This window comes from Temnothorax americanus, unplaced genomic scaffold, assembly GCF_048541705.1.
Source record: "Temnothorax americanus isolate GAGA-0224 unplaced genomic scaffold, ASM4854170v1 Scaffold42, whole genome shotgun sequence".
Classification (NCBI taxonomy): domain Eukaryota; kingdom Metazoa; phylum Arthropoda; class Insecta; order Hymenoptera; family Formicidae; genus Temnothorax; species Temnothorax americanus.
Genome location: NW_027509570.1, coordinates 685097 through 697237, shown reverse-complemented (window position 1 = coordinate 697237; position 12141 = coordinate 685097). Strand labels below are relative to the sequence as shown.

General features: G+C 41.7%; 2 protein-coding genes across 6 annotated transcripts; both read left to right on the top strand.

Annotated features, from left to right (window-relative positions):
- The first annotated feature begins 248 nt into the window (after positions 1-248).
- LOC143903011 (uncharacterized) lies at positions 249-4816 on the top strand. 2 transcript variants are annotated; one of them, XR_013258563.1, is made up of 3 exons: positions 251-409; positions 929-1058; positions 1132-1272. XR_013258563.1 is itself a non-coding variant. In XM_077416332.1 (2 exons), exon 2 carries the CDS (start codon positions 1118-1120, stop codon positions 2336-2338), a length of 1221 nt encoding a protein of 406 aa, XP_077272458.1. In that variant the 5' UTR covers positions 249-409; positions 929-1117; the 3' UTR covers positions 2339-4816. The 2 variants fall into 2 exon arrangements, 1 of the variants encoding a protein (XP_077272458.1); XM_077416332.1 differs by having other exon boundaries at positions 249-409; positions 929-4816.
- A 539-nt stretch (positions 4817-5355) lies between these two features.
- LOC143903009 (actin-binding protein IPP) lies at positions 5356-12011 on the top strand. 4 transcript variants are annotated; one of them, XM_077416330.1, is made up of 7 exons: positions 5356-5413; positions 6402-6927; positions 7457-7622; positions 7735-8081; positions 8396-8742; positions 8956-9176; positions 9302-12011. In XM_077416330.1, the coding sequence occupies exons 2-7, from the start codon at positions 6434-6436 to the stop codon at positions 9536-9538; spliced, it is 1812 nt and encodes a 603-aa protein (XP_077272456.1). In that variant the 5' UTR covers positions 5356-5413; positions 6402-6433; the 3' UTR covers positions 9539-12011. The 4 variants fall into 4 exon arrangements, with proteins under 4 accessions (XP_077272456.1, XP_077272453.1, XP_077272454.1 ...); XM_077416327.1 differs by lacking the exon at positions 5356-5413 and adding an exon at positions 5420-5649; XM_077416328.1 differs by lacking the exon at positions 5356-5413 and adding an exon at positions 5420-5649 and having other exon boundaries at positions 6322-6927.
- Positions 12012-12141: the final 130 nt, after the last annotated feature.

Genomic DNA, 12141 nt, shown 5'->3' with positions numbered 1-12141 from the left:
GAGCACGTGGGGTGACATTCGTTTCATAGTTGGCCGGGTTGGCCCAAAAATGGCGGACGCGGACGGTGTCAAAGTTTTTACTTGAAAACACAACTCCAAGGGAAAGAGCCGAGGGAGCGACGACGACGACTCCCTCGCGCGCGCGGATTGGCCGACGGTCGCTACGCTCGTGGACGTATCGGCGTATCGGATCGCGGATTGTTTCGCCGAGCGCGCCCGACTGCGCCCGATGCCGGCCGAACGTTGCCGCAGCCGTACATCGGGACGATCGGGAAGGAACGCACACCGATGGCGGAATAATCTCGCTCTGTCGAATATTTATCTGTACGACCGTGTTAAGACGTGATCGCAATGTGCGGACGAGCGGGTTCAGGCTGAACCGGGTGACCGTGGACGTTGAAAGTTTGAGGTTAGTGAAGCTTCCCCGTCGCCGACAGCCGACGTATCGTTACTCGGTTGAATCCTAACCTGTATCTCGCTCGCTCGTAGCTTGACCTCAAATGAACGGCGAAGAACGATAAGGGACACATGATCCTGACGTGTTCGCGCGCGCTTTAAACGCCGCCCTTACCTCTCTGTTAACGTCGTCGACGGTTGATCGCTCGTTGACTTGAACAAACGTCGCGCGCGAGTGACAAAGTTTTGGAGTAACTTTCGTAAGCTTGACTTGGCGTCGGTTCGCGACGCGTGCAAACGTTAGAAGGCAAAGGTTTAGAGAGTTTGTGCGTTAAAAACGATCAATCATAAAAATGCACGAGATATCGTTTAGAGCGTGATGGTGGATATATTTTTCAATTAATGCAACAAGCGCGGGTGTAACGAGAGTAGATAAATCTATTCGCGAAAACTAAGCTTGTTAATTTACGGCGACAGCGATATACATATCGTATAATATTGATAAATGCGTACGTGTCGTTCTGTCTTTCAGGTTCGTACTAAAAGCGACCAAAGCTCAACGCGCCCATCAGGCCGATTAAAGCCTCCCTGTGCCCGCGCGCCTAAAGCCCTCGCGTGGCTCACGAGCTGGGCGCTGGGCCAGGCCGCGCAGCGCCAGACCGGTGAGTTCCCACACAAAATATCGCTTGGTAACACGGCGGGCACTCAAAGCCAACTAACCATGTCTGTACAAAGTGTTGCTCTGGCATCTCTCACGGCCACCTATACCGACTCGGAGGGCGAGGACGGGGTGGAAGACGAGCGCCTACAGGAGGAGAATTCGAACACTCCCCAGAGGGCCGCCCCGCATAATGCCCAAGTCGGTCGTCAGCCCCAGGCCCGATCTGGCACCAGTCCCATATCTGGAGGCCGTTCAGCCTCGCATAGTCCCGTTGACGGCAAGTCCTCCGGTAGTAGGGACTTGCCGGAAGCGGCTACAAAGGTGCAGCGATTGGTCTCTTACTTTGACGACGCGGTAGTCTCCGACGATGAGGGGGCGGCCGTAACTGCTGCTGCGCCGCCGCCGCCGCCGCCGCCGCCGCCGTTGCCGCCGCCGTCGTTGCCGCCGGTGTCGTCGTCGTTGTCGTCATCGTTGACGACGACGGGCGCGGCACGCGTCGCGACGGTCGCGGAACGCCCCGAGGAGAACGGTCTCCCGGTCGCGGTAGCTACTGGCACGGTCGTTGCCACCACCGTCGCCGCCGCCGCCGCCACCGCCGCCGTCGCCGTCGGCGGTGGCGCTGAGCGTCGGTCGCCCTCCTCGCGTTCCGGAGACGTGCTTTCAGATAATGGCGGTGAGGCGGGGGACCCTTACGGGGTGACGATACCACCGGAACCGCCCGGCCAATGTCCCGCCGAGCTGCAGGACAAGATCGCGAGGCTCTATAGGAAAATGGAGAGCGGTGGGCTGGACATGAACATGATGATTCAGCAACGCAAGGAGTTCCGGAATCCCTCCATTTACGAAAAACTCATTCAGTTTTGTAGCATTAACGAGCTGGGCACCAACTACCCGCCGGATAGGTTCGACCCGTTCAAGTGGAGCAAGGACTCGTATTACGAGGAACTTGCCGTAGTACAGAAGACGGAGATGGACAAGCTGGAGAAGGCGCGGAAAGAGAAGAAGATCGAGATCGAGATTGTATCCGGCACCGCGAAGCGACCCAACAGCTCCTCCAGCAGCGCCGACGCGGCCAAAAAACGGAAAAGTAAGTGGGATCAAGTGGCGACCAGCGGTGCCGCTGCCGCCGCCGCTGTCGCGGCTGCCGCTGCCGCTGCCGTGACCGCCAAACCCACGGTACTTCTCGCACAACCTACCCTGACAACTCTCACGTCGTCCGGTACTAGCGCCAAACCCACCGTTTTATCGGCCTTCGGCTCGCTACCGAAGAAGAGATTGTAACATATCGCGTGTGACGGTGTATGCTGTGTAAATAATGTCCCGCCCCCTTTAGAGACAGTCATGAAGCTGCAAAAAGAGGCGCAGTCTTGTGCGTCTAGAGCGTCTTAGGTCCTTGGATGATTATATTGAACGTTTTTTCAAAACGGCGTTTTGTATCGCGAAAGAACTATGGGTTTCGGCTTTTCCAGGAATGTGCAAAAGTCCACAGTTCTGTAAGTTGAAAGCGTCAGCTGATTTAAAAATCCAAGGATTTAAGAATCCAAGAATTTAGCCATCTCCAAAATAGACAAACTGTAAATAATATTACGTACAAATACCATTGTCTGGATGTGAAATGCGCGCGTGAGGAAGACTTATATTCTGGAGCGTTACATTCTCGACGTTTTAGATTTTTGTATTTTTAAATCCTTGTAAGAGATCCATCCAGCCCGACCCGGTCTTGAGTTTTCTCTATCCAACGCCTTGACTTTTGAGAGGCGTACGTTCACGTTCAGAAGAAGAGTACTTGTAAAGATAAGATTGTCGGATCCGCGAAAAGTCAAGAGAGAAATGCCAACACTAAATGCGTAAAAGAGCCTACACGCGCAAATCCAATAATCTGAGACGTCAAGGATCTAAAAACTTAGTTTTTTAAGAATAAAAGACTCCAACAATCATAGTGTGTGTATAAAACATGGATATATATTGTAAATATAATATTTAAAAATTAATTTTCACAAGAGATACGAATATACAGGAGAAAAAGATTGGAACTTGTTGAACTTGGATCCTTGACGTGTCAATATTTTTTTTTTTATAGATTCCCTTTAATATACAGAATATTTATAGAACACGTAGAACGTATTAAAGAGGTCAACATTTTTAAAACGTTAAGAATGGAGATTTTACGTGATTCAAGGGCTCAAAACGTTAAGGATTTAGAAGGCTAGCGATCTATGGATGTAAGCTTAACTAAAACGTTATGGATTTGCAAATTCAAAAATCTAGATACAACTTAAAGGGTAAGACGTATTGTAAATACACTTAGATATCGTAATGGAATATTGAATGATAGGACTTATAAATTCTAGGACGCGAAATATGCAGTGCGTGTAAAACGAACAATGGTTAAATAGAATATAATTTAAGGACTTGGGCTGTTGAAGACGTTAAAGCGATACTCTGAAAAATTACAAGTTCTAAGGTGTGTGCATGTATGTCTGCGCGCGCGCGCGCGCGCGTGTGTGTATACGTGGAACGTCTCAAATTAAAATTTTTGAATATCCTATTTTTAAATTATATTTTACTTAGCCGTTATATTTTTAAATTTTAACATTGATATTCTTCAGTTCGTACATATGAACTTGAGACGTCAAGGATTTAAAAATTTATTGAACTAAAAATTCGAAATATCCAAAGACTTAAGAAGACCAAGAATTTAAAAACGAAGTAAGAATTCAGAAAAATAGAACGTATCGACTTGGAAACTTTTGTGTTGATACGTCATATATACGTAAGAAAAATACGAGTAGAGAGAGATAATCTATGCAGATGAAATATCTTCTCGTCTAAATGTCCAAAGAAGCTGCCGTTTGCTGAATCTCGATGATAACAGCGTAATATATCGTCATTCTATTTGTACTCCTTTTTCTACATTTTTAAATATAAGTTGTAATAGCGTAGGAAAATTTAGTTTGAAAAATTTTTTAGATTTAAAGTTGAATCGCAAATTTTAATTTTAATTTTTGTCTATGGATTCTTGCTTCGTAGAATTTTTAAATTCTTGACTTAGAACTTGCACGTGTGAACGTGATATCTGTTTTTATCATATATACATATATATGATTACAGACAACGTGCAAACCGGATTCGATCAACCTCTCGATTAAGATCTACGTATTACGTAAGAAAAGATCGCGTGAAAGAAAATGAAACGTATTACTTTTTTTAGGAAGAAAGAAGATTGATGAGGGAAGAAGGTACGTTTCATCAATTTATCTGTCTGGAAAAAAAAAGATTTTACGTGTTATTTTTTAATTTAAATATCGAAAGAGAGGTGTCGAAAGAAAATTATATTATTTAGTTATTAAGCATCATATATTAGGTTGATAAAAAAATTCGTTTCTTTTCTACACGACTCTTACACTAAGGAAACAAATACAAAAAGAAGACGAACGAATTTTTTCATCAATCTGATATGTATTGTTATTATACGTGTAAATGATGACGATGAGTGTCAGGCAGCGCGTACAAATGCGTACGCGTGTTTTATCGAGGCAAGATAGACGCGTCAGTAATTAAATATTAAGTCTCGGCGTGCGATGAGACATAGAGGATTTATGTAACGTTAACGCAAAAACAATCGATGTAAAACGCGCTGCAAGTTAGCGAGGATTCAGTTTTTTATATGAGAAGAATAATGAAATTCTTCCACAAAGGACTTTGTATATACACGCTCATGTGTCAATAGAGTATGGAATATACAATATATAAATTATACATTGTGTACTTTTCGTTGATTAATAATACCATAAATGGTGTTTTCTATAATCTAAACTTGTTTGTTACCGCGAGAGAAAAACATTTTTACTTTTGTTTGCCACCATTTTTCGACATTCTGCGATGCGTTACGTTTTGGAATAATTTTTTCTTTAATCAAATGATTTGATAATTATATATTTATATGATATATTTTAAGTTGATGTATATTTATATTTTTACATGTTGATATTGTATATTATATATTTTGTATGTATATATATTGTATTTCATGTGCATTTTGACTCGATTTTTGTTTAGCGCGTGTTACTTTTTAAATCGTAAATAATACGCGTCCTCGTGATTTTCGCGCATTTCAAGAACGCGAGGAAGCGCGGCAACTTGCTTGTCCAATATATGTCCAATGTGCCACGTCCGACGGCCACGCGAGAATTCGCGCGTTTCAAGGATTCCCTGGATTCCAGTTGGCAGTGACGTTCTTCATGAGAGGATCGGACGGGGATCTTTTTCCTTGTTGCGGCTGCACTGGCGCCAGTGGCGCCGTGCGCCGTGTTCCCACCTCTCGGCTGGCTCGGCTAGTTTCACGTACTTGATTAGGTTATTTGACGACTTTGACGTATATGTCAAGCTTCTCGCTTCTCGTCAACGAACGTTATTATTTAATCCGAGCGAGCGGGAGTCGTCTCTCGCTACGTTTCCAGGGAGCGATCTGTCCGCGCGCACGGGATCGATTGACGCGTCGGTCAAACATGCGGTGGTAGTGATGCGTTTAAAGGGGAAAAATAACACAAAATCGTTCCACGGCGTCTACAGGGTGCTTTCTCGTTTATGCCGTGAGTACTCGCGCGAAACGATCTTTGTAATAAAATTAAATCGCTTGCTCGAATCGTCGGGAACGACTTGATGCATGCGAGACACTTATTGGCAAAACGGTCACACGTGTCTTCTTCTATAAGCGTTGGAGAGCTCACATTACTCTTTACGTTATCTATTTTTTTTGTTAAAATAAAAATATGTGCGTTTACGTTTTTAATAAATCCTTGAAACGTCAGGCACGTACGTTACACGTTAATCCGGATACACGGTCCATCTATTCAGTTGTAATATTTATTTTCCCGGAATATAAACAAGACAAGAATGCGTCACACATGATTGGAAGTATCCTGAAATGCCGTGAAGCTTGTATTAACGTTATAATCATATTTTTGTGAATCTATCGTTCTCAGAAAACAAAAATTATCCAGTAAGAACTTTCAGATCAACTGTGCGCCCTTGTGCGGACTTATCGTCATATTATTATATGATTTATATGTACGAACCAGAGCACGAACGTATTATATTTATACGTGATGTATGTGTTTTACCGTGATATATTTTTTTAAATTTATTAAGATTAATTGGAACTTGTGTGTGTAATCTTCATGTTTACACTTTTATCTTTTACACGTACGGCAAATGTTTTGATATTTATATTGTAAAATTGCATTGAAGTAAGCTTGTTGTAGTGTCTGCCAAAACATTCGCGTGCTATGGCCCACACATGACGTAGCGCCGTTTTCCTTATGACAACGCTACACTTGTACAGGATCTGTGGATAAAGCACATCTCGATGGTTTCATGGCGGATGGTGTGGCACCGACCCTGAAAAATGGCCACACGTCTAATATGGACTTTGCTACGCAACCGGTGAAGCAATCATCCGATGTGTCCAGCGTCGTATACGCGGTGGGTCACTATCCCCCAAAGCTTCTACACAATCTCAATGCGCAGAGGCGGGAGAACAAGTTCAGCGATGTGGGATTGGTGGCGGGTACGAGGATCATCAGGGCGCACAGATCGGTCCTCGCCGCCGGTAGCGCCTACTTCAATGCCATGTTCACCGTCGGCCTGGTCGAGGAGCAGCAGGAGCTCGTGGAGATCCACTCAATCTCCCCTCACATTCTCTCTCAGTTGGTGGATTTCATCTACAGCGGCAACGTAGACATCACGCAGGATAATGTGCAGGAGTTATTCGCTGCCGCTGATATGCTAGAGTTGGACGATGTAGTAGCTGGCTGTATCACGTATCTCAAACAGCAGCTGCACTATTCTAATGCCCTTGGAATTTACAGGTAAGAGAAGACTGGTGAGAACTCAACGTGAAATATTCAGAGAACAGATGAAAAGAAACGTCACGGTAAAAGCCGTTGTGACGAGAAAATTATACGAGAGATATAAACGAGAGAAGACGTTGCCTAGAATGTTCTTTATTCGAAGCGTGAGGAATGAATATAACGTGAACACAGATATTGATCGCAACGTATTAGCAAAAGTTTGTAAAATATTAATAAATAGGTATTTAAACCAAATAATTTAAATAAAAATTAAATTTAACAGCTGTACGCGCGTAATTAATTCAAACTACACGGGCAACTTTATAACAACTGTATACGTAAACAAATCTATGTAAAATGTGAAAGAAAGATGCTTTTTTTTTCTTTTTTACTTTTTTTTATATCATTAGACTTTCCGGTATCTTTCCAAGAATAACGTATATTATCGTTGCTCCCAGGAAACAAAAAAAAAAAAAAAAAAAAAACACAAAATACCGTTTTGAAACGAAAATCACGATGAGAGATTTGTCTGTGCTGCTACGTGTAGATTTGCAGAAGTACACAACAGACTGGATCTTTTGGAGACTGCCCTACGCTTTATAGAAGCCAATTTTCCACAAGTCTGTCAGGAGGAAGAATTTCTGGATTTGCCCAAGGAGCATCTTGTTCAGTTTCTTAGTAGCGATTACATTCACATCGATACAGAATGCCAGGTTTGTTATTTTCCAAGGACGTAAATAATCCGAGTGCGTGGACCGCACATATTTGCACTTGGTTGCGTATGACATGTATAACGTGATGGCGTATATTCTTTACTTTTTGCAGGTCTTCCAGGCCGCGTACACGTGGATCGTTTACGACATCCCCGCGCGGAGGTGCTACGTATTCGAGATCCTCAGCCACGTACGCTTGCGACTGTGTTCCGTAGCAAAGCTAGAGCGTATTATCCTAGAGTGCAAGGACGCGAGTCTCATCGTCGCGCTGCGATCTATACAAAAGGATCTAGTCTCGAACAAAGGTTGCCTGGTGCCTCTTCACGTTCAGCCCCGGATTTGCGCCAGGAAGAACATTTTGGTGATCGGCGGATCCAAACGGGAACACTCCTCGGACAGCTGGGGCAGAACCGCCGAGAGTACTTACGAAACCATCGAGAAATACGACATATTCACCGGGTACACGCTCCGGCGACATCTTTCCTTTTTCAGTTCTTGGCTGTTGAGATGAAACGCACGCGAACACACAAGTTTTTTAGTTACTTGACGTATATCTTGGAAATGTAAAAGTATGTTTTATTATATTTAAGCGTTCGTCTTGCTCTTTCTCGTAAAAGTTTTCATGTACTTTCGTCCTTTCTTCCTGCGCGCGGGGTTTTACGTTTTATATAAAAGTATTTTTCTCCATTAGAACATGTTTTTTTTGTGGATAACCTGTTAGATAACTAGAACAAAGTTGTCCTTTTTTATTTGACGACGGAACGTTTCTCTAGAGAATGGAGCGAAGTCGCTCCAATCAGCATAGGACGCATTCTACCTGGAGTGGCTCTGTTGGACGGCAAGGTATACGTTATCGGCGGTGAGCTGGAATCCTGTATAATCGCCAACTGCGAGTGCTACGATCCTCGTGACAACATATGGACCCCCATCGCTTGTATGGAAGAACCCAGATGCGATTTCGGTCTTTGTGCCTTGGATAACAGCTTGTATGCGTTCGGCGGATGGGTGGGCGAGGATATTGGCGGCTCTATTGAGATATACGATCCGCGCACCAATACATGGACTCTCGAAGGCTACCTTCCGGAGCCACGATTCAGTATGGGAGTCGTGGCATACGAAGGTAACGCGGACTGCGAATCCGAAAACCACGACGATCACACGTGATGGTCGTTTGACACGTAACGCTGTAGATCTCTTCTTTTCTTTAATATACACAGTCACGCTTTTATTTCTGTATGTTCCATATACTATTTACACACACACGCGCGCGCGCGCGCGCGCGCCTGTAACGAGATATATTGTATTTCAACTCTAACTTATAACGTCTCTGTAGGACTAATTTACATCGTGGGTGGCTGTACCCATAATAGTCGGCACCGTCAGGATGTGATGAGCTACAATCCCGTGACCAGAGAATGGACGTATCTGGCCCCGATGATCACACCGCGCTCGCAAATGGGAATCACGATTCTCGACGGATACCTGTACGTCGTTGGCGGCACCAGTAAAAATCAGGAGGTTTTAACATCGGTCGAAAGATACTCTTTCGAGAAGGTATGATTTATTTTTGTTTATCATTTATATTAGCATGTTCACGGAATCGATGATACGAAATAGACATGTATATCAGCACGCGTCAACATGTTCTCAACTCGTCAACAAAATCCGTGATATTTCAGAACAAATGGAGCATCGTCGCGCCCATGAGCATGGGCAGATTTTATCCGGCAGTTGCGGCGGCCGACAGTCGATTGTACGTCATAGGCGGCGACCAGTCGCAGGAGATCAATTTCTACCGCACACAGATCACAATCTCCACCGTCGAGTGTTACGACCCGCACACGAACAAGTGGCACGAGTGCGCCTCTTTGCCGTCGAGCAGAGGCGAAGCGACGGCGATCGTTACGCCCTTCTGATTGCTATTTTGTAGAATCTGTTTGTCGTTTGACGTTCGCGCCTTTTTACTTTTCCAACTTACTTTCTTTTTTCTGCTTTGCCTTGTCCATTTTTATTAAGAGCCGTGTATCCGTAAGGTAGATGCGGTCAGTCGCGCTGCTAAAGGACGTGTAGATTTATTACGTTCTGAGTATTCCACCGGCATTTTTAAAATACTTTTGTAGGGAAACGCTATATACTTTGAGAACTTTTATCTTACTGGAGAAGATTATTATTATTATTATTATTATTTCTTATAGATATACGGCGTACGCACTATTGATAGGAATTACCTAGGTTAAACCTAGGAATGCAAGATGTAACGAACACGAGTTTTGATGTATCTAGGTTTTAAACGGCTAAGATCTAGGCTAAACTCGATATATAACGATAAATTTTATAATTGGATAAAGAGCTTCAATTTGAGGATTTTTAAGATTACGTATCTTTAATTCCAATTCTGAATTCGAGTCATGTAGACGGTGAAGAATTTACAATCTGACGTGAAGAGCCAAGTCTAAAATATAATTCAATTGAAGTCCTAAGGATCTTAAAATTAAGTGAAACGTTTGAAGCTTATGAAAAATCTACGATATATATTATATGTTGTTTTCACTTTGTTGCACGACACGCAAAAAAAAATTAAACAAGATGTTTGTTATTGGGAATTGTAGATCGGATTCAATGTATTTTTTCTATTATTTATTTATAACTAAATTATAACGCGCAAACATATTTGGAAAAAAAAACCAACAACAACCGAATAATCATAACGTTCAGCGTGCAGAAATATTTGAATACCTTTATTAATTAACGACAAGTATTACGTATATTTTCTTAATTAACGAGTAACTTTGTTAATTAACTATGTACGCTAGGAAGGACTGAGCCTCTTTATATAATATAGTCACATACCAAAGTTGTCATACGTTGTAATCGTATCGCTACAAGTTAACAGATTCATTAAGCATAATGTGTGTAAGGGACTGTATAAGATGAATCCAAAGATATTTATCCTTGGAGTATGTAAGGGTCTAAGGTCTAAGGGTATAAGGATCTTCGAAAAGCCGAAAAATTACAGAATCAAAGGGACTCGTACAAAATCACAAACTTGATATACGCTTAAATATCTTAAAATTTGGAGAAATACAAATGTAAACGTACGAGATCTATCAAGTCTTGTGTGAAATTTATAAACCTTGTGGCTTTAAAATTTTCAAGTTGAAAGACGTAATCGGCATTTAGACTACTGCTGCAGATACCGTAACGTAAATATATTCACGGAACGTAAAAAAACACGTCTCGAGACTATATATCATTCGAAAGTTTTTGGAGCCTTTAACCCTTGGTGTTTTGGAACTTTGCATCCAAAAATCCAGAGATTTCAAAGTACCTTGTTGTAATAAAGTAACAATGTTTCTTAATTAGCGTGTGTACGAAGCCGCGCGTCCATTGTTTTGTAAAGTTTAAGGTCATCGAAGAGTCGCCGCCATTCTCTGTACGTAGTCGTCGATGTAACACACGCCACGTCGCCTTTGTTCAAAGGTGTTCGGTGCTACATACGTGCAAATTTTTCGGTACAGGGTAAATGGTGAAAGAGATGACCTTGTTGAACAATCCTACTAACCTTCTATTGATTGTAATTAAGTAATCTCGAGCTTGTATCTCAACTTTTTTTCTTCGTTGTAAGATAAAAAGGACGTAAGATACGTGCTTAATCGTCTTGCACATTTTTTTTATATATATATAAAAAAGTCTGTAAATCCATAGGTTGCTGACGCCATTGGTCTAATATGTATTATATGTATAACGAAGTACGAAAAAATAATTGATGACGCGTGCGGATTTTATATTTGTAAATCTAGTACGTGTGAATAGATGTATCTGGCGTAAGGTCTTTTAAAAGATATAGATTTGAGATCTATATAACGACATTTGTAATTTTTTCCGATCCTAGATTTCTTCACAAAGTGGTATCAATCTGTTTCAATAAATATACGGTACGGAAGCAAAAGAAGTAAGCAAAAAGAGTTGATAAATTTTTTCCAAGAAATCTATAAAAGTTTGTAGATGATGATTAAAAAACCTCTATGGGAATTTGCAGCGTTATTTCTAGACATATGGATAGAAAGGTCTAATAATATACGTAATGAATCTAGTGAATCTAGCACGCTATGGATTTATGATTTTATGGACACAGTAATGTATATGATATATGTATGATGTATGTGTGTATAAATGTATAAAATAATTTTTTACACGTAGTTTTTATATTTTTAAATATTAGTCTTTTCTTTTTTCTTTTTTCTTAGAACTTTCAAGATACGTGAAACAACGGACATCTCTAACATGTTTATCCTTTTAAAGTCATAAAAAAAGTTAGAGACGATAAAATGATAAATATACAACACGTTCGGTATATTTGTGATCAATAAAAACTGCTAAAACCATTCACTTATCCTTCGGTTAAAATTCTTTTCAATGATAGGAAACCATTTGTTTAGTTTCTACATGGTGTATATTTTCTTTATACGTAATACGTAATTTTCTAGAACAAGGAACAGAAGGAAATAATTATTTTTAC

Excerpts from the sequence above, each read along its gene's own strand:
- LOC143903011 (XM_077416332.1), top strand. The coding sequence starts at position 1,118 with ATGTCTGTACAAAGTGTTGCTCTGGCATCTCTCACGGCCACCTATACC.
- LOC143903009 (XM_077416327.1), top strand. The coding sequence starts at position 5,580 with ATGCGTTTAAAGGGGAAAAATAACACAAAATCGTTCCACGGCGTCTAC. Across the intron at positions 6,928-7,456 it reads AATGCCCTTGGAATTTACAG|ATTTGCAGAAGTACACAACA; the intron begins GTAAGAGAAGAC and ends TGCTACGTGTAG. Across the intron at positions 8,743-8,955 it reads GGGAGTCGTGGCATACGAAG|GACTAATTTACATCGTGGGT; the intron begins GTAACGCGGACT and ends ACGTCTCTGTAG.